The following is a 22,500-nucleotide window of genomic DNA, read 5'->3' on the forward strand; positions in this document are numbered from 1 at the left end:
CGCTCTGACCTCTCTGTCTCCTCATTCTCCCTCTTTTCTTTCTGCTTCATTCATCCTCTTGTGACTCTAATTGGGCCTTCTGTACTGCAGGAGGTTATTTGCAATATAGCTGCAGCAGAAAGAAACACAATAAAAAAAACTAATGCAAAACAGTGGCTTGTTAGCATGTGCATGTGTGGGTGTATGTGTGCGTGTACAGGGGTGTGTGTGTGTGCACGTGTACAGGGGTGTGTGTGTAGGTGTGTGTGCGAGCGCGCGTGTACAGGGGTGTGTGTGTGTGCACGTGCTCGTGTGTGCATGGGTTTGTGCACGTGCAGGTGGGTGTGTGTGCGCATGTGTGCATGGGTTTGTGTGCGTGCAGGTGTGCGTGGGTGTGGGGGTGTGCGCACACGTGTGCAGGGGTTTGTGTGCACTTGTGTGCGTGCAGGTGTGCATGTGGGTGTGGGGGTGTGCGCACACGTGTGCAGGGGTTTGTGTGCACTTGTGTGCGTGCAGGTGTGCGTGTGGGTGTGGGGGTGTGCGCACACGTGTGCAGGGGTTTGTGTGCACTTGTGTGCGTGCAGGTGTGTATGTGGGTGTGGGAGTGTGTGCACCCCTTACCTGCGCAGCAGCAGCTTGGGGTGGTTCTTGCTCTCCACGTTCTTCAGGATGAGGTCAGAGAGGAGGTGCTTGAGCACGTCGGTGGCGTACTCCAGCCGGGCCTGCAGCGCCGTCATGATGAGCGAGGCCACGTATCCACGGTCGCGCATAGAAAAGGAACGCTGTTGCTCCAGCGTGCGGATGAACGTCAGCAGGAACGTTTTATTGTTCACTAGCTGGGCAAACTGCTTCAGAGCCTTCTCCACACGCTGCTGCCCACAGCCCGCCACCTCGCAACACACACACACACACACACACAATAATTTGGTATACAAAAAACAAACACCAGGACACACAAACTTCAGATTCTTTTTGTGTTTCATTTTAAAAGTGCCTTTATAAAAGTTATTCAAACTTCCAATTTTAATATCAGGCTTTGATTATGGGACTAATTAATGAATCATTAAGGATTACAATAATTAACAACCATTAAAATAATCATTAACAATGTTGCATGGAGATACATCGTGAAATATTCTCATTCATTCTCTCTCTCTCTCTCTCTCTCTCTCTCTCTCTCACCTCCAACTCTCGGAGCACTGGGTGATCATCCATGCCCGGGAACAGAACCCTCATGGCATAAGCGCGATAGTCCAGGTGTGGAATACCAGATCGGTCCAGATCACTCGTCAGCTCGTTTATGTCTGTCTGCAGCTCAGCAAATGCTGGGGAGACATACACAGACACAAACATGCAAAAGCAAGAGTATGGACAATATTCTCACACTGGTGTGATTGTGAGTGATGTGTCTCTTACCCTCTTTACACTCCAGAGCCACCCTGGACTCCAGGTTGTCCATCTGCATCTGCAGCCGTTTCAGTGTGAGGTCATTCTCGTGTGACTTGCGTCGGTAGGCAATCAGAACGAGGATGACGATGATGAAGAGCAGGCCTCCGCCAGCACCGGTGCTGACAATGGTGGGCAGTGTGAGGAGGCCATCAGACTGGATGTGGACTGCACCTGGAGACACACGGAGACCACCGACATGGACCTACACACACACACACACACACACACAGAAAAAGAAAGCCCCCATGTGAGATGCCTCTCAAAGGACCGAAGTGTCCTGAAACGACAGAATATGCATTTCCGAGACTTAAAGACCGTGTCTGGAAATTATGCAAAAAAACAATCATTTCGTTTAAAGCTGCATGTGTCCAGGCCCACAACTGTTCTGGGATCAGCCCCGCCCTGCTGTCCCTGCCTCGCTCTTAGTTCCCATTTCAGCAAACTTTCATCAGCTACCTTAACTGGTAAGTAAAGTCAGTGAAGAGCAGAAGGAGTAGCATGGTGAGGAAAGCATCAAGGCAGGGAGGCAGGAGTAGCAAAGTGTACTGAGCCAGTGAAGCAGTTTGGCACTGATGTAGTGAATCAGTAATGAAGTGAGTCACTGATGCAGGGAAGCACTGATGTAGTGAATCAGTAATGAAGTGAGTCACTGATGCAGGGAAGCACTGATGTAGTGAGTCAGTAATGAAGTGAGTCACTGATGCAGGGAAGCACTGATGTAGTGAGTCAGTAATGAAGTGAGTCACTGATGCAGGGAAGCACTGATGCAGTGAGTCAGTAATGAAGTGAGTCACTGATGCAGGGATGCAGTGAGTCAGTAATGAAGTGAGTCACTGATGCAGGGAAGCACTGATGTAGTGAGTCAGTAATGAAGTGAGTCACTGATGCAGGGAAGCACTGATGCAGTGAGTCAGTAATGAAGTGAGTCACTGATGCAGGGATGCAGTGAGTCAGTAATGAAGTGAGTCACTGATGCAGGGAAGCACTGATGTAGTGAGTCAGTAATGAAGTGAGTCACTGATGCAGGGAAGCACTGATGTAGTGAGTCAGTAATGAAGTGAGTCACTGATGCAGGGAAGCACTGATGTAGTGAGTCAGTAATGAAGTGAGTCACTGATGCAGGGAAGCACTGATGTAGTGAATCAGTAATGAAGTGAGTCACTGATGCAGGGAAGCACTGATGTAGTGAGTCAGTAATGAAGTGAGTCACTGATGCAGGGAAGCACTGATGTAGTGAGTCAGTAATGAAGTGAGTCACTGATGCAGGGAAGCACTGATGCAGTGAGTCAGTAATGAAGTGAGTCACTGATGCAGGGATGCAGTGAGTCAGTAATGAAGTGAGTCACTGATGCAGGGAAGCACTGATGTAGTGAGTCAGTAATGAAGTGAGTCACTGATGCAGGGAAGCACTGATGCAGTGAGTCAGTAATGAAGTGAGTCACTGATGCAGGGATGCAGTGAGTCAGTAATGAAGTGAGTCACTGATGCAGGGAAGCACTGATGTAGTGAGTCAGTAATGAAGTGAGTCACTGATGCAGGGAAGCACTGATGTAGTGAGTCAGTAATGAAGTGAGTCACTGATGCAGGGAAGCACTGATGTAGTGAGTCAGTAATGAAGTGAGTCACTGATGCAGGGAAGCACTGATGTAGTGAATCAGTAATGAAGTGAGTCACTGATGCAGGGAAGCACTGATGTAGTGAATCAGTAATGAAGTGAGTCACTGATGTAGTGAGTCACTGAGGCAGTGAGTAGATAGAGATAGATAGATAAGTCTCTAGTCTCTAGTCCAGTTAAACCCAAGGTTTCTGCACTGTGTCCATACTGAGAAAATGAGGCATTAAGGTAGTAAGACAGGAAAGCAGTAGCGTAGAGAAGCAGTATATTATTACGGCGGTACGTTAAAGAGGCAGTGGGATAGTGAGTCAGTAGGTTAGTGAACCAGTGTGTTTGTGAGGCAGTAGGGTAGAAATGCAGGAGTTTTGTGAGGAAGCGGGATAGTGAGGCAGTAGAGTAACAAAAGGTAAGAGAGTCATTTGGTAAGAGAATAGGGTAGTAAGGCAGTAAAGTAGTGAGGTAGTGTACCATAACTTTGTGCTGGCCTGTGAGAGCAGGTGGCTCACACAGCAGCTGAGTGTCAGAGACAGTGACAGGACACAGCGTGTCACCGACCAGGACCGTGTAGTTTAATCTGGACCCTCCAGGTGCTGGTGGCACCAGATTCCTGCCCTATACACGTGCACACACACATGCGAGCACACAAACATGCATGCACACAGAATAAACATAACACTGTGTGAACATTGCAAGTATAACGCTCATTACCTTTGCATTGTTTTGCATATCCCAAACGGCCTAATTGAATGAAGACGCAATTTGATTGGGTCTTACTTTAAGAATAATGGGGGAGCCGGGCTTTTGTTCCAGCACCCCACTCAAGCTGAGGGGCTCGAACAACGGGTCTGGATAGTAGGCGAAGTTGGTGCTGTTGTAGGTCTGCAGGGCCTGGACATTATTGAAGACGAAACCGAACTCATCGGCGTGCTTCAGGGATTCCTGGCTAGATGCATCATCGGCCAACAGAGATGGAGCGAAGCAGTTAATGGTGGTGGCGTTAATCACTTTGCACACCTGTGGGGTGATGATAAAACAGAACATATAATACTAGACATATTAAAGACATATTAAAACTACTTATTAATTACAAGAAAAAGAATTACATGTGGAACACAAAGAACTACTCATATCTACTTTTCTGTATCTTGGTAATATTTTATTTGATTCAGTCATTTCAGTTGGTTTTAAGTGAGTAAGAGACAGAGAGAGAAGGATAGAGAGAAAGAGAGAATTATTTTCTAGAATTAAATGCAATTTATTACAAATTTCGGGTTGCATACAGATAATTCCTGTTATATAAGGGACTAGTTCCTTTGAGTGTCTGTGTGATGCCAGGGTTTTCCAATAGAAGTGCATCAGTAACCATGAGGGGTAAAGCTGTGAAAAGATGTGTTCCTGTCAGCACACAACAGGAAGGAGTAAACTTTTCAGTAGGTAACAGAAGAGTTTCGGTACTAACGTTGACAGACTCGTGTCCGGCATATTTCACTCGTACTCGAGGCTCTTGCACTATGTCCAGGTTAGTGCCAGTCACGGTCAGGGTGGTGTGACCACTAACAGAATACAGCACAGGGGTTCCAATCACTAACAACATCACCACATTGACAGCTTACACACACACACACACACACATTATATATATATATATATATATACACACACACACACACACACAGAGAGTAGATATAAATGAATACACCTGAGATATGACTGGATAATAGCATCAGCACATTAACATGAATAAAAATTTAAAATGCTGGTGCTACTGCAGAGCTTTACTGCACTGAAGAGAAGTGCTAATGCGTTTTGGTAAATTTAGGAAACATGCTGAATGGGCTTGACCATGAACTGCAAGTCAGCTAACGGTAAAGAAATGTGGCAAAAGAGAGAGAGAGCGACAGAGTGTGTTTTCTCCTTATTATGAATAATCAAGTTCCTTTTATGTTAATTAATATTAACATATAGTAGCATTCTTAATTTCCCTAATATTGTAAAGGTTTATTCATGTTGTTTTAATATTGCTTTGGCAAATGAATATGGTCATGCCAGTCAAGATTACTAAATTGATTTGCGATAGAGAGAGAAAGAGAGAAAATGAAGATAAAGTGCATCGGAGAAAAGGGGAAAGAAAGGATCAGACAAAGATAGAAAGACAGACGGATGGGGAGATGGAGAGGCAGATGTGACTATTAGGGCTGAAATGGATGAAGTCTCTCACACTTCAAAGGCCACCTGAACTAATGTTCCACTCCAGGGTGACGGCACAGAGTTGGGGAGAATGCACTTTGATCGCTCCACACCTGAGACAGTCGCTCACTCCATCTCTCTGTCTGTCTCATACTCACTCTCTCTCTCTATCCATATCTCTCTCTCTGAGGTACCATCCATCCAACACCTCATCCTCATTAAAAGTATAATAGAAAAGCCACAATACCACACACACAAGTAATGCCACAAATAATATCAATGCCACAAACTGTTGTCTGCTGTTCCCAAAATACCAGTGTAAGGTTTTATATTACAATATGCAGAATGCTGTTTTGTATTTGTGTTGTGCACGTGTGTGTGTGTGTGTGTGTGTGTGTGTGTGTGTGTGTGTGTGTGTGTGTTACCTGGTGATGCTCCATTCAGGCTCTATGCGCTGTACTGTGGGGTCCTCAATATACGCAAAGCTCAGTTTGCTGGTGAGCTCTGCTCGGTCCACGATGACTTGCACCTGCACTGTGCCCTCCCCAGAGAGAGAGGGCGCTGAGAAACATACAATCTCCGTGGAGCTACGCCTGCAAGCACAGAGGAAACAAGCACCATCTGACTTGGGCTGATATTGACTGCGTCTGAGGTAGAAGGGCCATGACTGAAACGAGTAGTAATGGAATTATACAACAAATCCATTTACAGTCAAAGGTTTCCATTCTTCACACAGGTGTATTCTGAGTTAATCACACATAGAGAGTAGGTGATACTAAAATCTTACACCTTGGTATTCAGCCTCAGGATTATACACTGCTCAGAGGGAGTTAAAAAACTACTTTTAAATTATCTGAGACAGCAATTTGTAGTTAGTGCAAATGCTTTTGGAGACAAATTTTTTTTTTCTTTTTTTTTTTTTCCACACAAAGATCTGGCCATGTCCATCAAGAACTTCCTGACCACACCGTTGCAAAAAAAGAAAAAAAAAAAAAAGACATTAAACAAGTATGTCCATGTTATTAAAGTGTTGTAGACATGCAGGTTTGTCTTATACAACATATATTCCTTTCCCTCGGCATCTCAAGACTGGACTCATTCTTGGCAGGCTTTCCTGCAATACAGCCATGATCCCACCAAGGACTGGACCTTGATATTTATTCGAGTTATATATAATAAAAGTCGTGAAATAATTGTCTGAAAATTCTCTCATCTGATCACCGGCACCACTGTTTTATTGTGGGTGGAGTAAATGATGTTGCTACTACAAATTCTTTGCTGAACAAGATGGTTCTGTGATTATGTCAATAAACCAGGCAGGCAGCTGAATCTGCCAAGCATGATACAAGTAGCTAGCAAACTAGAATTTTACTAGCAGACTTAGTAAATGTCATTCATCTTCAGACCTTGGGTGTTAGTCTAACTCAAGTGAATCAACTAGCTAGCTAGTTAGCTAGCTACCTAGATTGTATGGATGGAATTAAATGTTCGCTATCAAGCTATTTAACCAATGTCACACAAAGTTCAATGAAAAATGAAATTCTTTTCTTTCTTTTTAGTTTGTATAATAGGTTGAAATGCATGTTAAAATGGGACTCCCCTATACTTTATCTTCATTGCAAAATTATCCTAGCAGTGGCAGGTTATCCATTGCTCCCACATTTGGTTATGATTGGATTTCAATGAGGTCTGTCGTGTGAACAATTTAATTCAACATTGCCAAGAATTATTTTCAGTTGTTTTGTGATCATTTAGCTACTTCTCTATTTCCAGCTTGTCTGTGGATTGCAGCAATTGCAACATTTTGCAACCAGATTCTCATGAAGTACTGTTTCACAGAGTTTTACAGAATTTATGATACTGCCTTCCGACATGGGGAGCATGCCCGCTGATATTGGGTGTTACCCACTGGCCTGTGGGGATCATGCCCCTGAGCCCCCCTAGAAAGCTCAGTTGTTGGACCTCAGTTTTTCTAAAACCCTGCTCATGGCCATGCTTGCAAGTGATCCAGAAAGCAGCTGCATGAATCATGCACAATCCTCCCAAATCCACACACATCTCTGCACTGCCGTGTTCCCGCCACTGACTTCCTGTAGTCTCCTGCAACAGATTTAAAACCCTGACGCTCGCCCACAAAGCCAAAAATAGACCCCTCCAACATGAAAGCACATGTCTCTCCCTGCACCAAATCTTGTACCCTTCTTGCCTCGAGTACAGCTCGCCTTGAACCACCACCCATCAAGAGACAGGAAAGACACACCAAGACTTTCTGTACTAGCACCAGGATGGTGGCATGAATTCCCACTACCTGTCTGTATGGCTGAATTTGCTGTCTTCAAACATAGACTGAAGGTCCATGAACAATTACTAACCACTCCAAGGCACTTGATGAATCACCAATCTTAATGTACTTAATAGCACATATACACATTAAAGAACAAATACACCTGTATGTAATTCCTAATGTGTATTCTCTCTGACAGAATTCTAGTTTTGTATCCTTAGATCTGGCTAATGTACAAGAATAAGGATTTCTTCAATGGAAACAACTCTGGACAACAGTGTCTGCTCTGAAGTGCTCTGAATGTAAATGTAAATGTATATGTTAATTTATACCTGCATAGCAACCAACCAAGATTGAAAGTATAAGCCTGGAGGCTTAATGTGTAAATTCACACAACTACAGGGCAGGTACTAATCTTTTGCCCATTGTATAGGTACTGTTGATGTGGCAAAAAAAAAAAGAGACCATGATAAAGGAGAAAACAGAAACCGCAAAGCCATCTTGCAATGCCGTGTACATTTTTTGCATGTTTTCCCCTCATGTCTTTTTCTCTCCGAGGTCTGAAGTCACTGTGGCTGACAAACGTCTCATTTAAATATTATCTTTGCATGCAACACTTGTAAATAACCTACAAAACACCTACTAAATATATGTGCTATTTATTGACCTATCCACATAAAGCAGCACTCTTTTTTGGGATCTTAGTTCATTAGGCCTTGTAATTTCCACTTCGGCCATTAATTTCCACTTTGTTAAACCTGAACTAAACTAAATTACATTCCATTTTATAGAGACTAAATTTGACTTTACAGAGCACTGGTGACCTTTAATGTAGCTTTATTGCATTACTACATTAATCCTGATGAGACTGAACTACACTCATCAGTCTCTGTGCGCTCTTTAAGCATTCCAAATGAACAAGGTGGGTTCACATAGAAATCGAACATTTCTGCAGTGGCTGAAATATTATGGAATTGCCGAAGTCTGTGCTGCTCTCTGCCCCTGTGAGTGATGGAGCACAACAGACTCCCCATTATTGAGACTCAGACTCCTCCTTACTGTGACTCCCAGACCCCAAACTCCCAGATCCCCCCACCCACAGTCCCGCTCATTGTTCCATCCACACTCACCTGGAGAATTCGCAGGTGTTGTTGCCAAGGTGCACGTGCACACTGCTGCCTGCTCCCAGGTGCTCTCCAACCACAGTGACCTTGGTTCCTCCAGAAACAGGACCACGTCCTGGGGTCAGCCCCAGAACTCTGGGGTTCTAAGTGGGGACACAAAATGTCCAGCTCATCACTGAATTTGACTGTCACCCTTCATTTCGGTCTTTTTGGATGTAAGGTCAAAAAACATGATCCAGGGAGTCTAACATAAAGCACATTTTATAGAAAAGTATAGTCATACTTCCTGCACACTTACGCTTCTGTACATTAGGTGATCCCTACAAACAACGATATAAAGCATAAACCTATGCAGGGCTCTGGGCTCAGATTAAACTTCTCTTTGGCTTGAAAATCTCATGGCAAATTAGTGCAGTAGTAATCTGAGTCTTTGGAAAATACACCTCTAGGAAAGGAAATATTAATTATTCCAGAATTTACTAACCAATGCCGAGTATAGCAGTATTGTTAGAGCTGTGATCTGAAAATGTTAAACAGAAGTATAATGTTTACAGTGTTTGGAAGTATATTAGACCAAACACTCACTTGCTAAATCTCACTCAGTTGCATTTGCATTCTAATATAATGTATTTCTGTGTGTGTGTGTGTGTGTGTGTGTGTGTGTGTGTGTGTGTGTGTGTGTGTGTGTCAGAGAGTCATACCACAAACGTGTAGAGCTGAGAAGAGTGTGTGCGGAGTTCTGGCTTGCACTCTCCCACACACAGCTGCACTGGACCAGGCCCTCTGCCATCCACTGTAGAGTCCATTTCACACACGACCCTGTAGGACAGGAAAAACACACACACACACACACACACACACACACACACACACACACACACACACACACACACACAGTGTTACTACTCCTTTTTACTCTCTAAAAAGCTAAATCTCACATTACTCATCACACTCCATCTTCATCTCACTCCTACATATCATTGTATTGCCATGGTAACAGTGAGGGAGTTTTTAATCACCAGTATCTCTGTGGGTCAGTAAGGGGTATGAATATGTATGACCGGCTCTGACACACACATTCACACGCAAACACACAATTATACAAAAACACGTGCACACACACACACAAATTCATACACACTCTCACAAGTATGAGGTTCTGATCAACCTCTGTAACAAAGTGCTTTACACTAATTGATAACATTATTGATTAGAAGCTGAAATTGATCACAGTTGGAGGAGAAGCACTCCTATGTGCATACTCACATGCACAAACACAGATGCAGAAACTGCATTACTGACCTCTTAGAGGGTTTTAAATTACAGTTAATTTGTGTTTTTCAGAACACACAAAATAAGGATTGTACACTAGGGCATCATGGCACCAGGGGACTGGTGAGGACTGGTTAGGACTGACCAGGGGACTGGTGAGGACTGGTTAGGACTGACCAGGGGACTGGTGAGGACTGGTTAGGACTGACCAGGGGACTGGTGAGGACTGGTTAGGACTGACCAGGGGACTGGTGAGCTGGTGAGCTGCATTTGTTTGTTTGCACCCAGATTAGATGGTATCCTGCAGTACCTATTGAGTGGGGAAGGTAATGGAGAACTGGGTTTGCAGATACCACCTCTTTCCTGGCCTTTAACAAGCCCTAATGTGCCAACAAAATTGTCCAATTTTCTGGTGACATGTCCCTGTGTTGTATAATATTTTGTTGTTTTGGGGTTTTTGGTTTTTTTTTTACAGTCAACTACAAATGAAGTCCAGCTGTGGCCCAATCAAATTACAGCACTGTCGTGAGTACACATAGGCAAACACACACACACACACCTAACAAATTATTCCTCCATCCAGCACAGCAGCATGCAGCGCATTCCAATTACTGACATCTCAGAGCTTGGATGCAGTCTCAAGCCCCCTGACTCTGTTTCTCTACATCTCACTCATTCACCCATTCACTCACTCACTCACTCACACATTCAGTCACTCACTCACTCACATATTCACTCACTCACACATTCACTCACTCACTCACACATTCACTCATTCACTCACTCACACATTCACTCATTCACTCACTCTCTGTCTGCTTCAGGTTCTCTTTCTCTTTTTCTGACTTTCTATGCCTCTATGCCCAATCATTTAAAAAGCCACAACTCGCTTAGTGTGTTGAGTCTAATTATCTCAAGGTTCATGTTTATCCTGCACTGTACAGGTTAGTGTTCACCTCTGCACTGTGCAGGTTAGTGGTTAGTCTGCACTGTGCAGGTTAGTGGTTAGTCTGCACTGCGCAGGTTAGTGGTTACTCTGCACTGCGCAGGTTAGTGGTTACTCTGCACTGCACAGGTTAGTGCACTGCACATGTTTGCCTCTGCACAGGTTAGTGTTCACCTCTGCACTGTGCAGGTTCGTCTTTACCCTGCACTCCACAGGTTAGTGGTTACTCTGCATTGCACAGGCTATTTTTCACCTTGCACTACACAGGTTAGTATTTAAATTGCATTGCAAACATTAGTGCTTACCCTGCACTTGCAATAGCTCAGTGAGTAGCTAAGAAGCAAAAGGGAAGTCCTCTCATTATAAAGAATAGTGAGGGTAACAGGAGGGGTGTGTGTGTGTGTGTTTCCTCACTGTTCAGCCGTGATGTAGCCGTCTGTTCTGGCATAACAGGGGATTCCTGCCACCTCCAACCTGCCCTGCAGCTCAGACAAAGACATGCCCAGGTTGACGCCCCGGATGGTCACCCTTGTGCCACCTTCTGGAGGGCCAGCCAGTGGGCTCACCTAGAGAGAGAGAGAGAGAGAGAGAGAGAGAGAGAGAGAGAGAGAGAGAGAGAGAGAGAGAGAGAGAGAGAGAGAGAGAGAGAGAGAGAGAGAGAGAGAGAGAGAGAGAGAGAGAGAGAGAGAGAGAGAGAGAGAATGAGGCCTAGTTTAAATAGACTTTTTCCCCCCAAATTGACAGCATAGCTCTATATGTCAATATATGAATTTGTCAGTATTTTCCCAAAATAGTTTTTCATGAGTAAATTGTACTTGGGAGTAGGTAACAAAGTTGAAGTACATCTAAATGACTTGGACTACAGGAAGATTTCCAAACTGTAAGGAAAGTGCATTCAGCAAAGTGCTGAGACAAAAGTAATCTCCACTTCAAAGCACCACACTGCTTTGATGTGCAGGCTGTTTGGCTCTCTGTCTTATTCTCAAATTTAAACTCTGCCAGACCCATCCCAAACTTAACCTAAACCTAACCCAACCTCACTGCAAACTCAGTCCAAATACAACCCAATCTCATTCCAAACACAGTACAACTAACCCCAAATATGACAATTTCAAGCCATATAAACTACAAACACAGAAACATGCACACATATACATTCATGATTAATCACAAAACCACAATTTAATTGACCTATCACAGACTAAAATGGCTCTGACTAACCTATTGGAATGGCTAGGATACAGTCTATGAGTAAATGCCAAAACATTTTTGCAAGTTGCTCTGGATAAGCGCGTCTGCTAAATGCCATAAATGTAAATGTAAAGGTAAAATAACGTCTCTTATTCCGCTCGGTTTCCCAGCCCCGGTCACACATGGCTGTTACAATGGTACAATAGCTGCTATTCAGCTGTAATTTCCTGCTTCCACTCATCAGCCGATTATGGAGTCCCCCTGATCCTAAGCGGGTGCAGCAGATCAGGAAGCGCAGGGCCATGCAGAGTGAAACAAAGGTCCAGCGCCCTGTAGCACGAGCACGGCTCAGCTCCGCAACAGTCAGCTTCACTCCGCAGGGCTCACACTTCTGTAACAGAGGGCTTGGCTCATTCTCTGATTTTTACGGGGCAGAAGTGAAACCTTATTGCCGGACTGAGGATGAATTAATTCAAAGTGTGAGCGGCTGGGGCAAAAGCCAAGACAGCAGGCGGAGCTGTGTACTGACCTGGGTAATGCGAGGGTGGGTGCACTTGCTCCCAGGGGTGGCCCTCTGGAACCAGCGGGCAGCGGGCGTGAGCCCGGGCAAGGGGCAGTGCTTGCGCAGGGTGCAGCGCCCCTCGCTGTTGCACCACCCGCAGCCGAAGCGCCGCTCCGCCTTCAGACACAGGCCACAGCTCTCCCTCTGCGCGCTGCACTTGTACAGGTGCACTGTGGGATACAGAAGGACTGTGGTTATAGAAACAGACGTGTACACTGAGATATCCAAGGACTGGGTGCTAGGGGAGCAGGGGTGTCTTCTCAGTCATTAATTGTACTGGTCAATAAATGAAAATGAAATACTGTGCAATTATCACAAGATCATGAGAATTTTGACATCATTTGGAGTTGATGCCTTTTTCTGCCTTCTTCTGTAAAAATGAACATTTCAGATCGCAATGTACAAGCCAAGTCTGACTGCAGAATTTCAGTAAGTATATAAGAATTATATCGTAAAACAGCTACCGCATTCTCTCCTCTCTCTCTCTTCTCTTGCTCCCTTTCTCTCTGTCCACTCTTTTACTGTCTTTCTCTGTCTCTCTCTGCTTTGTCTGTATGTGTGTGTGTGTGTGTGTGTGTGTGTGTGTGTGTGTGTGTGTGTGTGCAAAAGCAATCGATGGCTGCATTACCTTTAATTTTCTCTGGGTTATCAATGATGAAATTGCTGTTCCAAACGATGGACAGGTCCACTGCTAACTCACTGATCTTCATCCCTTCATAGACATACTAGAAAGAGAGAAAGAGAGTGAGTGAGAGAGAGAGGGGGAGTAAATCCAGGAGGGGAGAACGGAAAGGAAAGGGGAGGCTATTAACTTTGTCTTAGTTGTTTGATAGTATATGAGAGTAATGTACTGTGACTGAGAAACAGCAGTGCATAAACAAGCTACTGTCCTTACAACACCGGATACCTATTCAGAGCGAAGGAGGGCTGCCGGAGAGAAGGAGGAAGATGAAAAGAGTGTGTGTGTGTGTGTGTGTGTGTGTGTGTTTGTGTGTGTGTGTTTGTGTGTATGTGTGTTTGTGTGTGTGTGTGTTTGTGTGTGTGTTTGTGTGTGTGTGTGTGTGTGTGTGTGTGTGTGCTCTTACTGAGCTGTTCTGGCACTGTTTGTGTATGTGTGTGTGTGTGTGTTTGTGTGTGTGTGTGTGTGTGTGTGTGTGTGTGTGTTTGTGTGTGTGTGTGTTTGTGTGTGTTTGTGTGTGTGTTCTTGTGTGTTTGTGTGTGTGTGTGTGTGTTTGTGTGTGTGTGTGTGTGTGTGTGTGTGTGTGTGTGTTTGTGTGTGTGTTCTTGTGTGTTTGTGTGTGTGTGTGTGTGTGTGTGTGTTTGTGTGTGTGTGTTTGTGTGTATGTGTGTTTGTGTGTGTGTGTGTTTGTGTGTGTGTTTGTGTGTGTGTGTGTGTGTGTGTGTGTGTGTGTGTGTGTGCGCTCTTACTGAGCTGTTCTGGCACTGTTTGTGTATGTGTGTGTGTGTGTTTGTGTGTGTGTGTGTGTGTGTGTGTGTGTGTGTGTGTGTGTGTGCGCGCGCTCTTACTGAGCTGCTCTGGCACTGTTTGTGTGTGTGTGTGTGTGTGTGTGTGTGTGTGTGCGCACTCTTACTGAGCTGTTCTGGCACTGTTTGTGTGTGTGTGTGTGTGTGTGTGTGTGTGTGTGTGTGTGTGTGTGTGTGTGTGCGCGCACTCTTACTGAGTTGTTCTGGCACTGTTTGTGTGTGTGTGTGTGTGTGTGTGTGTGTGTGTGTGTGTGTGTGTGTGTGTGTGTGCGTGCACTCTTACTGAGCTGTTCTGGCACTGTATGCTGGTGCTGTTGAACCGAAGAGCCGTGACTCTATGGCTCACTCCCTGGATGTGTAACACACACTCATATCCTCTCTGGCCTGACTGCGGCTGTGGAAGGTTCCGGGCTCTCAGTGTAATGGGCCTCACCTCACCTGCTGGGATCACAATCTCACCAGACTGCACCAACTGAGGACAGTCCTACGGGGCAAAGAGCAAGGTTCAGAGGTCAAAAACATGGCTATGGTCAAAATTCAGTATTTATTATGGCAAAACCGAAAATGGATGTAGTGAGTATTATTACTATAATGCATATTGTGTGTGCGCGTATACCTCTGATGCGTTAACATGTCCTTCTTGGAAGGAGCAGCTGGTGGGGTCATGTGTACATGTGTTTCTGTATTTACACCAGTGGCAATGGAATGTACTGCTCACACATGATAAACACCTGCAAACACATATACCACAACAAGCACCTTTAAAACACCACACACCTTTAGACCACAACAAACACACCTTTAAAACACCACACACCTTTAGACAGCAACCAACACACCTTTAAAACACCACACACCTTTAGACCACAACAAACACACCTTTAAAACACCACACTCCTTTAGACAGCAACCAACACACCTTTGAAACACAAAATACCTTTAAATAAACAGCAAATACAACTTTAAAACACACCGCACACCAAACAGTAATGCAGTAACGAATAGATAGAACATACAAAACATTGTTAGAATGCCTGTTACTGCAAAGATTTCAAAGTACATATCTTCTGACTGAATATTGAATATTTAAACGTCTTATAATCTGTATTACACTGTGTGTGCACACATGTGCATGTACATGCTTATGTGTGCATATGTCTGAGTTTAAAGTTATTCTTCAAAACAACCAACTAATTTATAAGAGTGCACATTTATGGGCACACATACACACAATTACTATAAGTAATTAAATATACTGTTATGAGGATATGACAACACTATCTATACTGTTATGTTATGATCTATACTGTTATGATATTTCTATTGCAGGACCAGAGAGAGAGTGCAAGAGAAGAGAAGCACAAGTGAGAAGAATGAGGGAAGCAGTTTATAGTAAAATATTAATGAGAGTGAAGATAAGACACACACACACACACACACACACACACACAGTGGCTAAGATCCCTGTGTGTAACAGGGATGAACTGCGGATGGTGAGTAACCCAGACCTAGATTAACATTTATTCACCATCAGCATACCAGTTAATTCAGAGATTAGGTTTCCTCTATGTTTGGGAAACCAGTGTTTAAAGTTATATTGGTTATACCATGAATTCATATCTGAATAGAAAAATTCTAGTTAGCTTTCAAAGTCTTACATACATTTTATGTGTGGGATACACCACACTCTACATGTGGACTATACCACATTCTATGTGTTAGCTACATCAAGTTCTATTTGTTGTCTATATATACCATGTTCTATGTGTGGGATATATGTCGGTCTGTGTGTTGTCTATACCATATTCTGTGTGTTAGCTAAACCAGGTTCTGTGTCTGGACTGTGCCACATGCGACGTGCAAGTTATGCCATGTCTTATGTGTGAGATGTCCCACATTATATACATGGGCTATACCACATCCTAAGTGTGGACTGTACCATGTTCTAGGTGTGGGCTATACCACGTCCTAAGTGTGGGCTATACCATGCTCTAAGTGTGGGCTATACCACCTTCTAGGTGTGGGCTATACCATGTTCTAAGTGTGGGCTATACCATGTTCTAAGTGTGGGCTATACCATGTTCTAAGTATGGGCTATACCATGTTCTAAGTGTGGGCTATACCACATTCTAAGTGTGGGCTATACCATGTTCTAAGTGTGGGCTATACCACATTCTAGGTGTGGGCTATACCACGTTCTAAGTGTGGGCTATACCATGTTCTGGGTGTGGTGCTGATTGGAAGGTGGGCTGGGTAAAGACACTCACATGCTGTGCATGCTGCAGTTGTAAAATTTGACCTCTGTGCTGGCCACTGTCTGTCCCGTCTCCTTAGAGATCAGCCTCAACTCCACACTTGACCAGTCTGGGATAAGATAATGAGTGAGACCAAGATAATGAGTGAGACAAATACAAATAGAGGGAGACACATTTTTTATATATATATGGTTATGCTAAATTTTAGATTTTATCCTTATACCTATACTTTGATGATAGCTTTACACACTCATGGTGTTCTTTTAACCAACTTCAAGAGGCAGCCAGCTATGATACTTTTCCATCAGTCTTGAAGACATCCTCACATATGCAGAGCACATGTATATGTGAAGAACTAAAATTCTGAAAGAAAACTATTTGCTGAGGATGAATCTAAAATTGCGTTTATGTGTGTGTGTGTGTGTTTTGAAAATGAATTCATATATATGCTAACACCTTTGTTAAATTATATTTGAACAACTAATTTTAAACAACTAATATTTGAATAAGAAACAAACTATGTATTACTATTAAAAACATACATTCAGTCCAAATCATTGACTGGTACTGTATATATATAAAATGTATTTTGAAAAAATGAAGAGTGCAGCAGAGAATAGAAGTATTGTGACCCTTTACGTCAGATAACATTAATAAGACTTCCAACATACATTCTTAATTCTAGAGAGAACCAGTCCTTGGGCCTGCCCACAGTGCCCTGTACCCACCAGCTAGAAATCATGCTCACTTCCTCACCTCGCTCAGCAGGAATGAGAGGGATGTCCTTGGCGGTTGGAGATAAACACATGACTCTGTTGCCGTTGACATGCCCTTCCACCCCAACCAGGCTCCCAAAGGAGCAGCTGACCCCATCCGAAAGGTCAGGAACATTACTGAGCTCCAGCAGCAGCTGGGACACAAAACCGGAATGCCTGGATTAGAACCTGATCCTTGTCAATGCCTCAACCTGATCAATATGCCTATGCAATATAACATCCTGATCAATATTTTTCAGACACTTTACACAATATCCAAACATACTGATGGGTCATAACTATTGACCATGCTATTAGACAGTGTTATTTCTCACACCATTGTGCACTGGGCCATTGAAGATCAAATTTGTGAAATTTAACTGTTAAATAATAAATGTTACTATATTTATTACCTTTTATAGATGTTATTTATACTGTTTGTTATATATGATCATGTGTTCTCCACATGTGGAATAATAATAATTAAAAACGAAAAGAACAGGAAGAAACAAAAACCAGACAAAATAATGTATAACTGCATAAATAGCCAGAGAAGTATTAGAAGTCTCCTTGCAAAGGTTATAATACAAACATAAGTGTAAACACAATGATGCTAGTGAGGTCTGCATGGAGCGACAGTGGGTGTGGACTCACAGGTACACTGTGTTCTGACATGGCCACACTGTCAGGGTGGGCAGTTACTTTGACGCAATGCTCGATCATGTCAGTGAATCGGAACACTTCGTCAGACCGTCGACACCTGTCTCGCCTCATACACCTGAGATAGGGCAGAGGAGAGAGTTGAAGCAGAAATCATGACTTGTACGTGTCTGGAGGGTTTGTGTGCATGCTGTGTGTGTGTCTGGGTATGTGTGTACATGTGTGAAAGTATAGGTTTGTGATCATGTGTGTGTAATAATAAATTGCATCAAAGGGCCTTTGAAGTTTCAAACTGACAAAATGTCAACAACCATGGTCTTGTAAGTGGCACTGGAGTGCTGATTGTCGTATCGTAGATTTCAAGGTGACTTACAAGCACACACAAATACACAGCAATACAGTGCCTTTCTAGAGTCTTATAATTGAGCCATAAGTTAGCCATAACTTTCCACTCCATGCATAAGCAAAGTGTAAGCTTTAGACAATGACATTACACAAACACACAAGCAAAAATATACACAGGAACATGCACTGTTTATCTCTCACACACACACACACACACACACACACACACACACACACACACACACACACACACAAACACGAACAAGCTCTCTCAGAGTCATTCACACGTCTTGACTGTAATTGCTTCACGAAGCCATTAAATCAAAATAGAACCCAGAGAGTGGTTGCCATGGCTCCCACACATACAACCAGTGCCAAATCAGACAGAGCTCATGCACTTTTATTACGTGTAGAGTCCCTGAACACGTGCATACAAACACACACAGTCAACACCTTCACACATCCTCAAACCAGGTGTCTCTGAGCAAGTATTAGGACTGAATCTGCCTTAATTTAAAAAAAAAGAAAAAAAAAGACATGATTTTATTGAGTCATGTCTAAAAGCACCTGCTCCAGTACTGGAGACCATGGCAGGAAAAGAAAAGACTCACTACTCCTTCCATATTTACAAAAGGGTCTGCAATTTAAGAGACTAGGACAAAAAGGATTAAAGAAACTGTGGGACAGAGAGAGAGAGAGAAAGATGGATCAAATTGAGGTAGAGTGTAAGAAAGTGTTCCAGAAAAGAGAGCGAGAAAGAGAGAGAGAGAGAGAGAGAGAGAGAGAGAGAGAGAGAGAGAGAGAGAGAAGAAGAAGAGAAGAAGGTATGAAGGTGAAGCAGAGAGAGTGAAAAGGAGAAATACTGTCATACACTTCAGTAGAATGTAATTATGTGGCAGTAAAGCTTTCTTTGTGCAGAGAAAGACGACACAGCCCTGTCAAAACCGCCGGAAACACACCAAGCAAACTTTGCAATTTAGATGTCGGAGGAAAACAGGACAACAGACCATTTTTCAGACACCTAATTTCGTCCTAACATCCAGCAATGGTTAAACCTTTCAACAAACCTTTACTAAAGATAAACTGCAAAATGTACATTAAAACACTGTGTAATTGGTTTTTACATTTCAGGGTGTGTTATTCATTTGGTTTCTAGCAGTTGTTAGTGAGCACTTTGCTGTCATCCAATAATTCCAACATTTTCACAAGTCTGGGTATCTTTAATAACCGAACACTAAATAATTTGAAGGTCCACCGATTTCCCTGTAGGCTGTACTGTACTGTATGCAGCATTATTCTGCGTAGACATGGGTGAATTATTGAAAGTGATTGAAAGGTTGATGAGACTGATGTGGGAGAATTATTGCACTGCAGAAATTAACAGTTCTGTTTGAATGAGATTCACATACTGGCAGAGAGTAGCTACTGCTGTTGGAGTCAATATATTAAAAACATACCTGAGTCTCACAAAACGTTGAAGAAATGATGAGGAGACGCAGAAAGGACTCTGAGGTCATGGTTAGGCAAAGGGGAAGAAATGTTGCGGGAATGTAGTAACCATCACGGAGAAAACGATGGGGGAGCACTGGGAAAACATCCGGGGAGACATTGCAGAGATACCAGAGAAACATTTGGACAGCTAAGGAAAGTGGGGGTACATGCTGAGGAGCGGTTGTAGGACCCCGGGGAGAACACTGCGTTCAACTCCGCTCTGACTCAGTCAGGTCTTTGAAGTGTTTCAAAGGAAAATCTGAAATATTCTCAGCTACGATGCACCTTTTTGTTTAATTAAGTGTCTCGTTTCTCCCCAGCTAACTGGAGCTGATGCCTCTGTCTGGAAATAAACCAAGTTTACTTTTTATCTTCAGATCACCTGGAGAAGAGGAAAATGAACGTATCTGCTGTTTTGCAAAGCACAGAAACCAAAAAAATTAAATAAATAAATAACATGGCAATTTTCTTGAACCTAGAATCAATAATTATTATCAAATCTTCAAAATGGCACACACTCAAATCGCAGACAATGAACTCACTTGTAGTTGAACAGGAATGATTTCATTAACAGATCAGACAGTGGTGGAGTAAAAGGATCTCAGGTTTTTACAGGTTTTCAAATGGTATGTGATACGGTAATGATATCAATTCACTTCCCCTGTTCACCTTCCCCTACATGCTATCTGCTCCTGCCTGGTATTTCACCCTGTACTTTGGTTTTGTTTACTTGCTCCTCCCACTCTTCACCCATTTCTCCTGTTTCATACACACACACACACACACACACACACACACACACACTCACAAACACACACACACACACACACACACACACAAACACACACTCACAAACACACACACACACATACACATACACACACACACACACACAAACACACACACACACACAAACACACATAAACACACACACACACACACACACACACACACACACACACACACACACACACTCACAAACACACACACACATACACATACACACACACACACACACACACACACACACATAAACACAAACACACACACACTCACACACATACACACTCACACTCTCACACACACACACACACACACACACATTCACAAACACACACACACATACACACACACACACACACACACACACACACACACACACATAAACACACACACACACACACACACACTCACACACATACACACACACACACACACACGTCACCAGCCAGCTTTGTGATATTGTTTTTTAGTGTTTGCAACTTAGTTCTAGTTTTGTCCTCTCTTAGAGTTTGTATGCTTTTTTGAAATTTTTGCTTGTCCATAGCCTTGTTCTGTTCATTCTATATTGCTTTTTGTGTTTTTTCATCACTTAGTTTCCCCCATCCATAGATATGGCTTCAAATAAAGGACTTTCATACATGCATCCTGCCTCCTCACTTGTGTTGACAGCCCACTAAGTGCCATGATTAAATAATAATATACATTCATTAATGACATGATTTGTTACTAACGCCACCAGTAATGTCCAAAGGACAATGTAAAGCACTTGTAGTGGTGTTGCACAGTAAAAGTACACTGTGTGAAAAGCAGCCTGCGAGCTGTGCAAACCTGTCTCTAATACTCAGTACAAGGGGCAGCTGCTATAAATAGGCTAGTGGGTCTATGACCTCCCAGTCTTTCAACTAATAACAGCATCAGAATAATTTAGCATATTTTTTGCCATCCATCTTGTCTTAATTGCTGTTTAGAAATGCCTTGAAACAAGATTTTGGGTGTCAGTGGCTGAAGAACAAGAGAACCACAAAATATTAGCTGCCTAGCTTTCATTGCTTAATGAAAAATCTGTGTTTATATTTTCCTTTAATTGTCTATTTGTTTTCTTTAGTTGATGTTTAAAAAAATAGCAAAATCTAATACACATTTATGAAAGATAAAAGAAATTAAATAATATAAAGGTTTTTTTTAATCATCACCAAACGTATGTGAACATTCCACTATCAGATTAAAAACTGCATCAGTTTTGTTTTTTTTTAAATCAGAAAAGGTACTTCAATAAGCCTTTATTCTAACAATCATTTAAGATAGCACAAATAAATAAAATGTTGAATGATATAGAACATTGACAATGTTGGCAACACATTGATTAATGCAGCTTAATTGGAGAACAATACAGTAGAAAGGTATAAATAAACAGACCCCTCTAACAGATCCTCTGGCACCTGTCTGGCCCACCTAGTTCAAAGGGTCTAAAACAGCCGCAGGTTGGTGCTTGGAACTGACCGGTAGACTTAACTATCACAGATGGAGCTACAGAGAGCTTGGCTTATCTACGCAAAACCTCAACTTCAATGCTCAGAATGAGGTTAGCAGCCTTGCAGATGACCCATTACAAACCAGCAAGTAATGCTGAACTTGTGAGATCATGCCAAGTTCAGCAGGCTCATCTCACGGAAATCAGTAACAATGACTTTGTTTCCTGCAAAAACAAAAAACAAACCAAAAAACTAACAGGAAGCATCCAAACACGTTTTCAGAAATTCTCCATCACCCATATTTTTTTTTGATACTCACATATCATTATGTATAGTAAGGAAACGCGAAGACAAGGAAAGTCTATCACACCTATGTTGGCAAGCTACCGCTGGACACTGACAAGGTATGTTCCTGAGGCCAAATACAGGCAAAACGCATACAACGCACATTTTGGATATACATTTGTACATACTGCAAGTCTGCAAGTCTGCAAGTTCTGAATAAGTAATATATACTTAATTTCCCTGGTCACCTAAAAACCATACTGTAACAGTGTCTCCTGCCAGTAGCCTCCATGATGCACTGGCTCTGTACATGGCATTTGTTTACGTTGTGGTTTTGTTTAACATGTTCCTTTTAATTTC

General features: G+C 42.9%; 1 protein-coding gene across 9 annotated transcripts in view; it reads right to left on the bottom strand.

Moving 5' to 3' along the window:
- Positions 1–22,500, bottom strand: part of LOC113583593 (plexin-A2-like) — an 88,168-nt gene that overhangs the window by 18,783 nt on the left and 46,885 nt on the right. For 6 of the 9 annotated variants that reach the window (XR_014119286.1, XM_035520207.2, XM_081705005.1 and 3 more), the window contains exons 6-22: positions 17,759–17,882; positions 17,106–17,259; positions 16,362–16,458; positions 14,711–14,825; positions 14,378–14,578; positions 13,238–13,334; positions 12,577–12,779; positions 11,271–11,422; positions 9,340–9,457; positions 8,645–8,781; positions 5,656–5,823; positions 4,503–4,596; positions 3,818–4,057; positions 3,512–3,655; positions 1,396–1,630; positions 1,162–1,304; positions 601–869 (exon numbers count right to left, since the gene is read on the bottom strand). Coding sequence is in view for 7 of the 9 variants with exons in the window: in XM_035520207.2 (XP_035376100.2) it covers positions 601–869; positions 1,162–1,304; positions 1,396–1,630; positions 3,512–3,655; positions 3,818–4,057; positions 4,503–4,596; positions 5,656–5,823; positions 8,645–8,781; positions 9,340–9,457; positions 11,271–11,422; positions 12,577–12,779; positions 13,238–13,334; positions 14,378–14,578; positions 14,711–14,825; positions 16,362–16,458; positions 17,106–17,259; positions 17,759–17,882 (2,691 nt within the window). In the remaining 2 variants the exon portion in view is untranslated. Of the gene's footprint in view, positions 110–600; positions 870–1,161; positions 1,305–1,395; positions 1,631–3,511; positions 3,656–3,817; positions 4,058–4,502; positions 4,597–5,655; positions 5,824–8,644; positions 8,782–9,339; positions 9,458–11,270; positions 11,423–11,480; positions 12,439–12,576; positions 12,780–13,237; positions 13,335–14,377; positions 14,579–14,710; positions 14,826–16,361; positions 16,459–17,105; positions 17,260–17,758; positions 17,883–22,500 lie in introns of those variants that run through there. The other 3 variants (XM_081705008.1, XM_081705009.1, XR_014119287.1) reach the window with 3 other exon arrangements.

Source organism: Electrophorus electricus, chromosome 22 (assembly GCF_041902795.1).
Source record: "Electrophorus electricus isolate QZ-2024a chromosome 22, ASM4190279v1, whole genome shotgun sequence".
In the NCBI taxonomy this organism is placed as follows: domain Eukaryota; kingdom Metazoa; phylum Chordata; class Actinopteri; order Gymnotiformes; family Gymnotidae; genus Electrophorus; species Electrophorus electricus.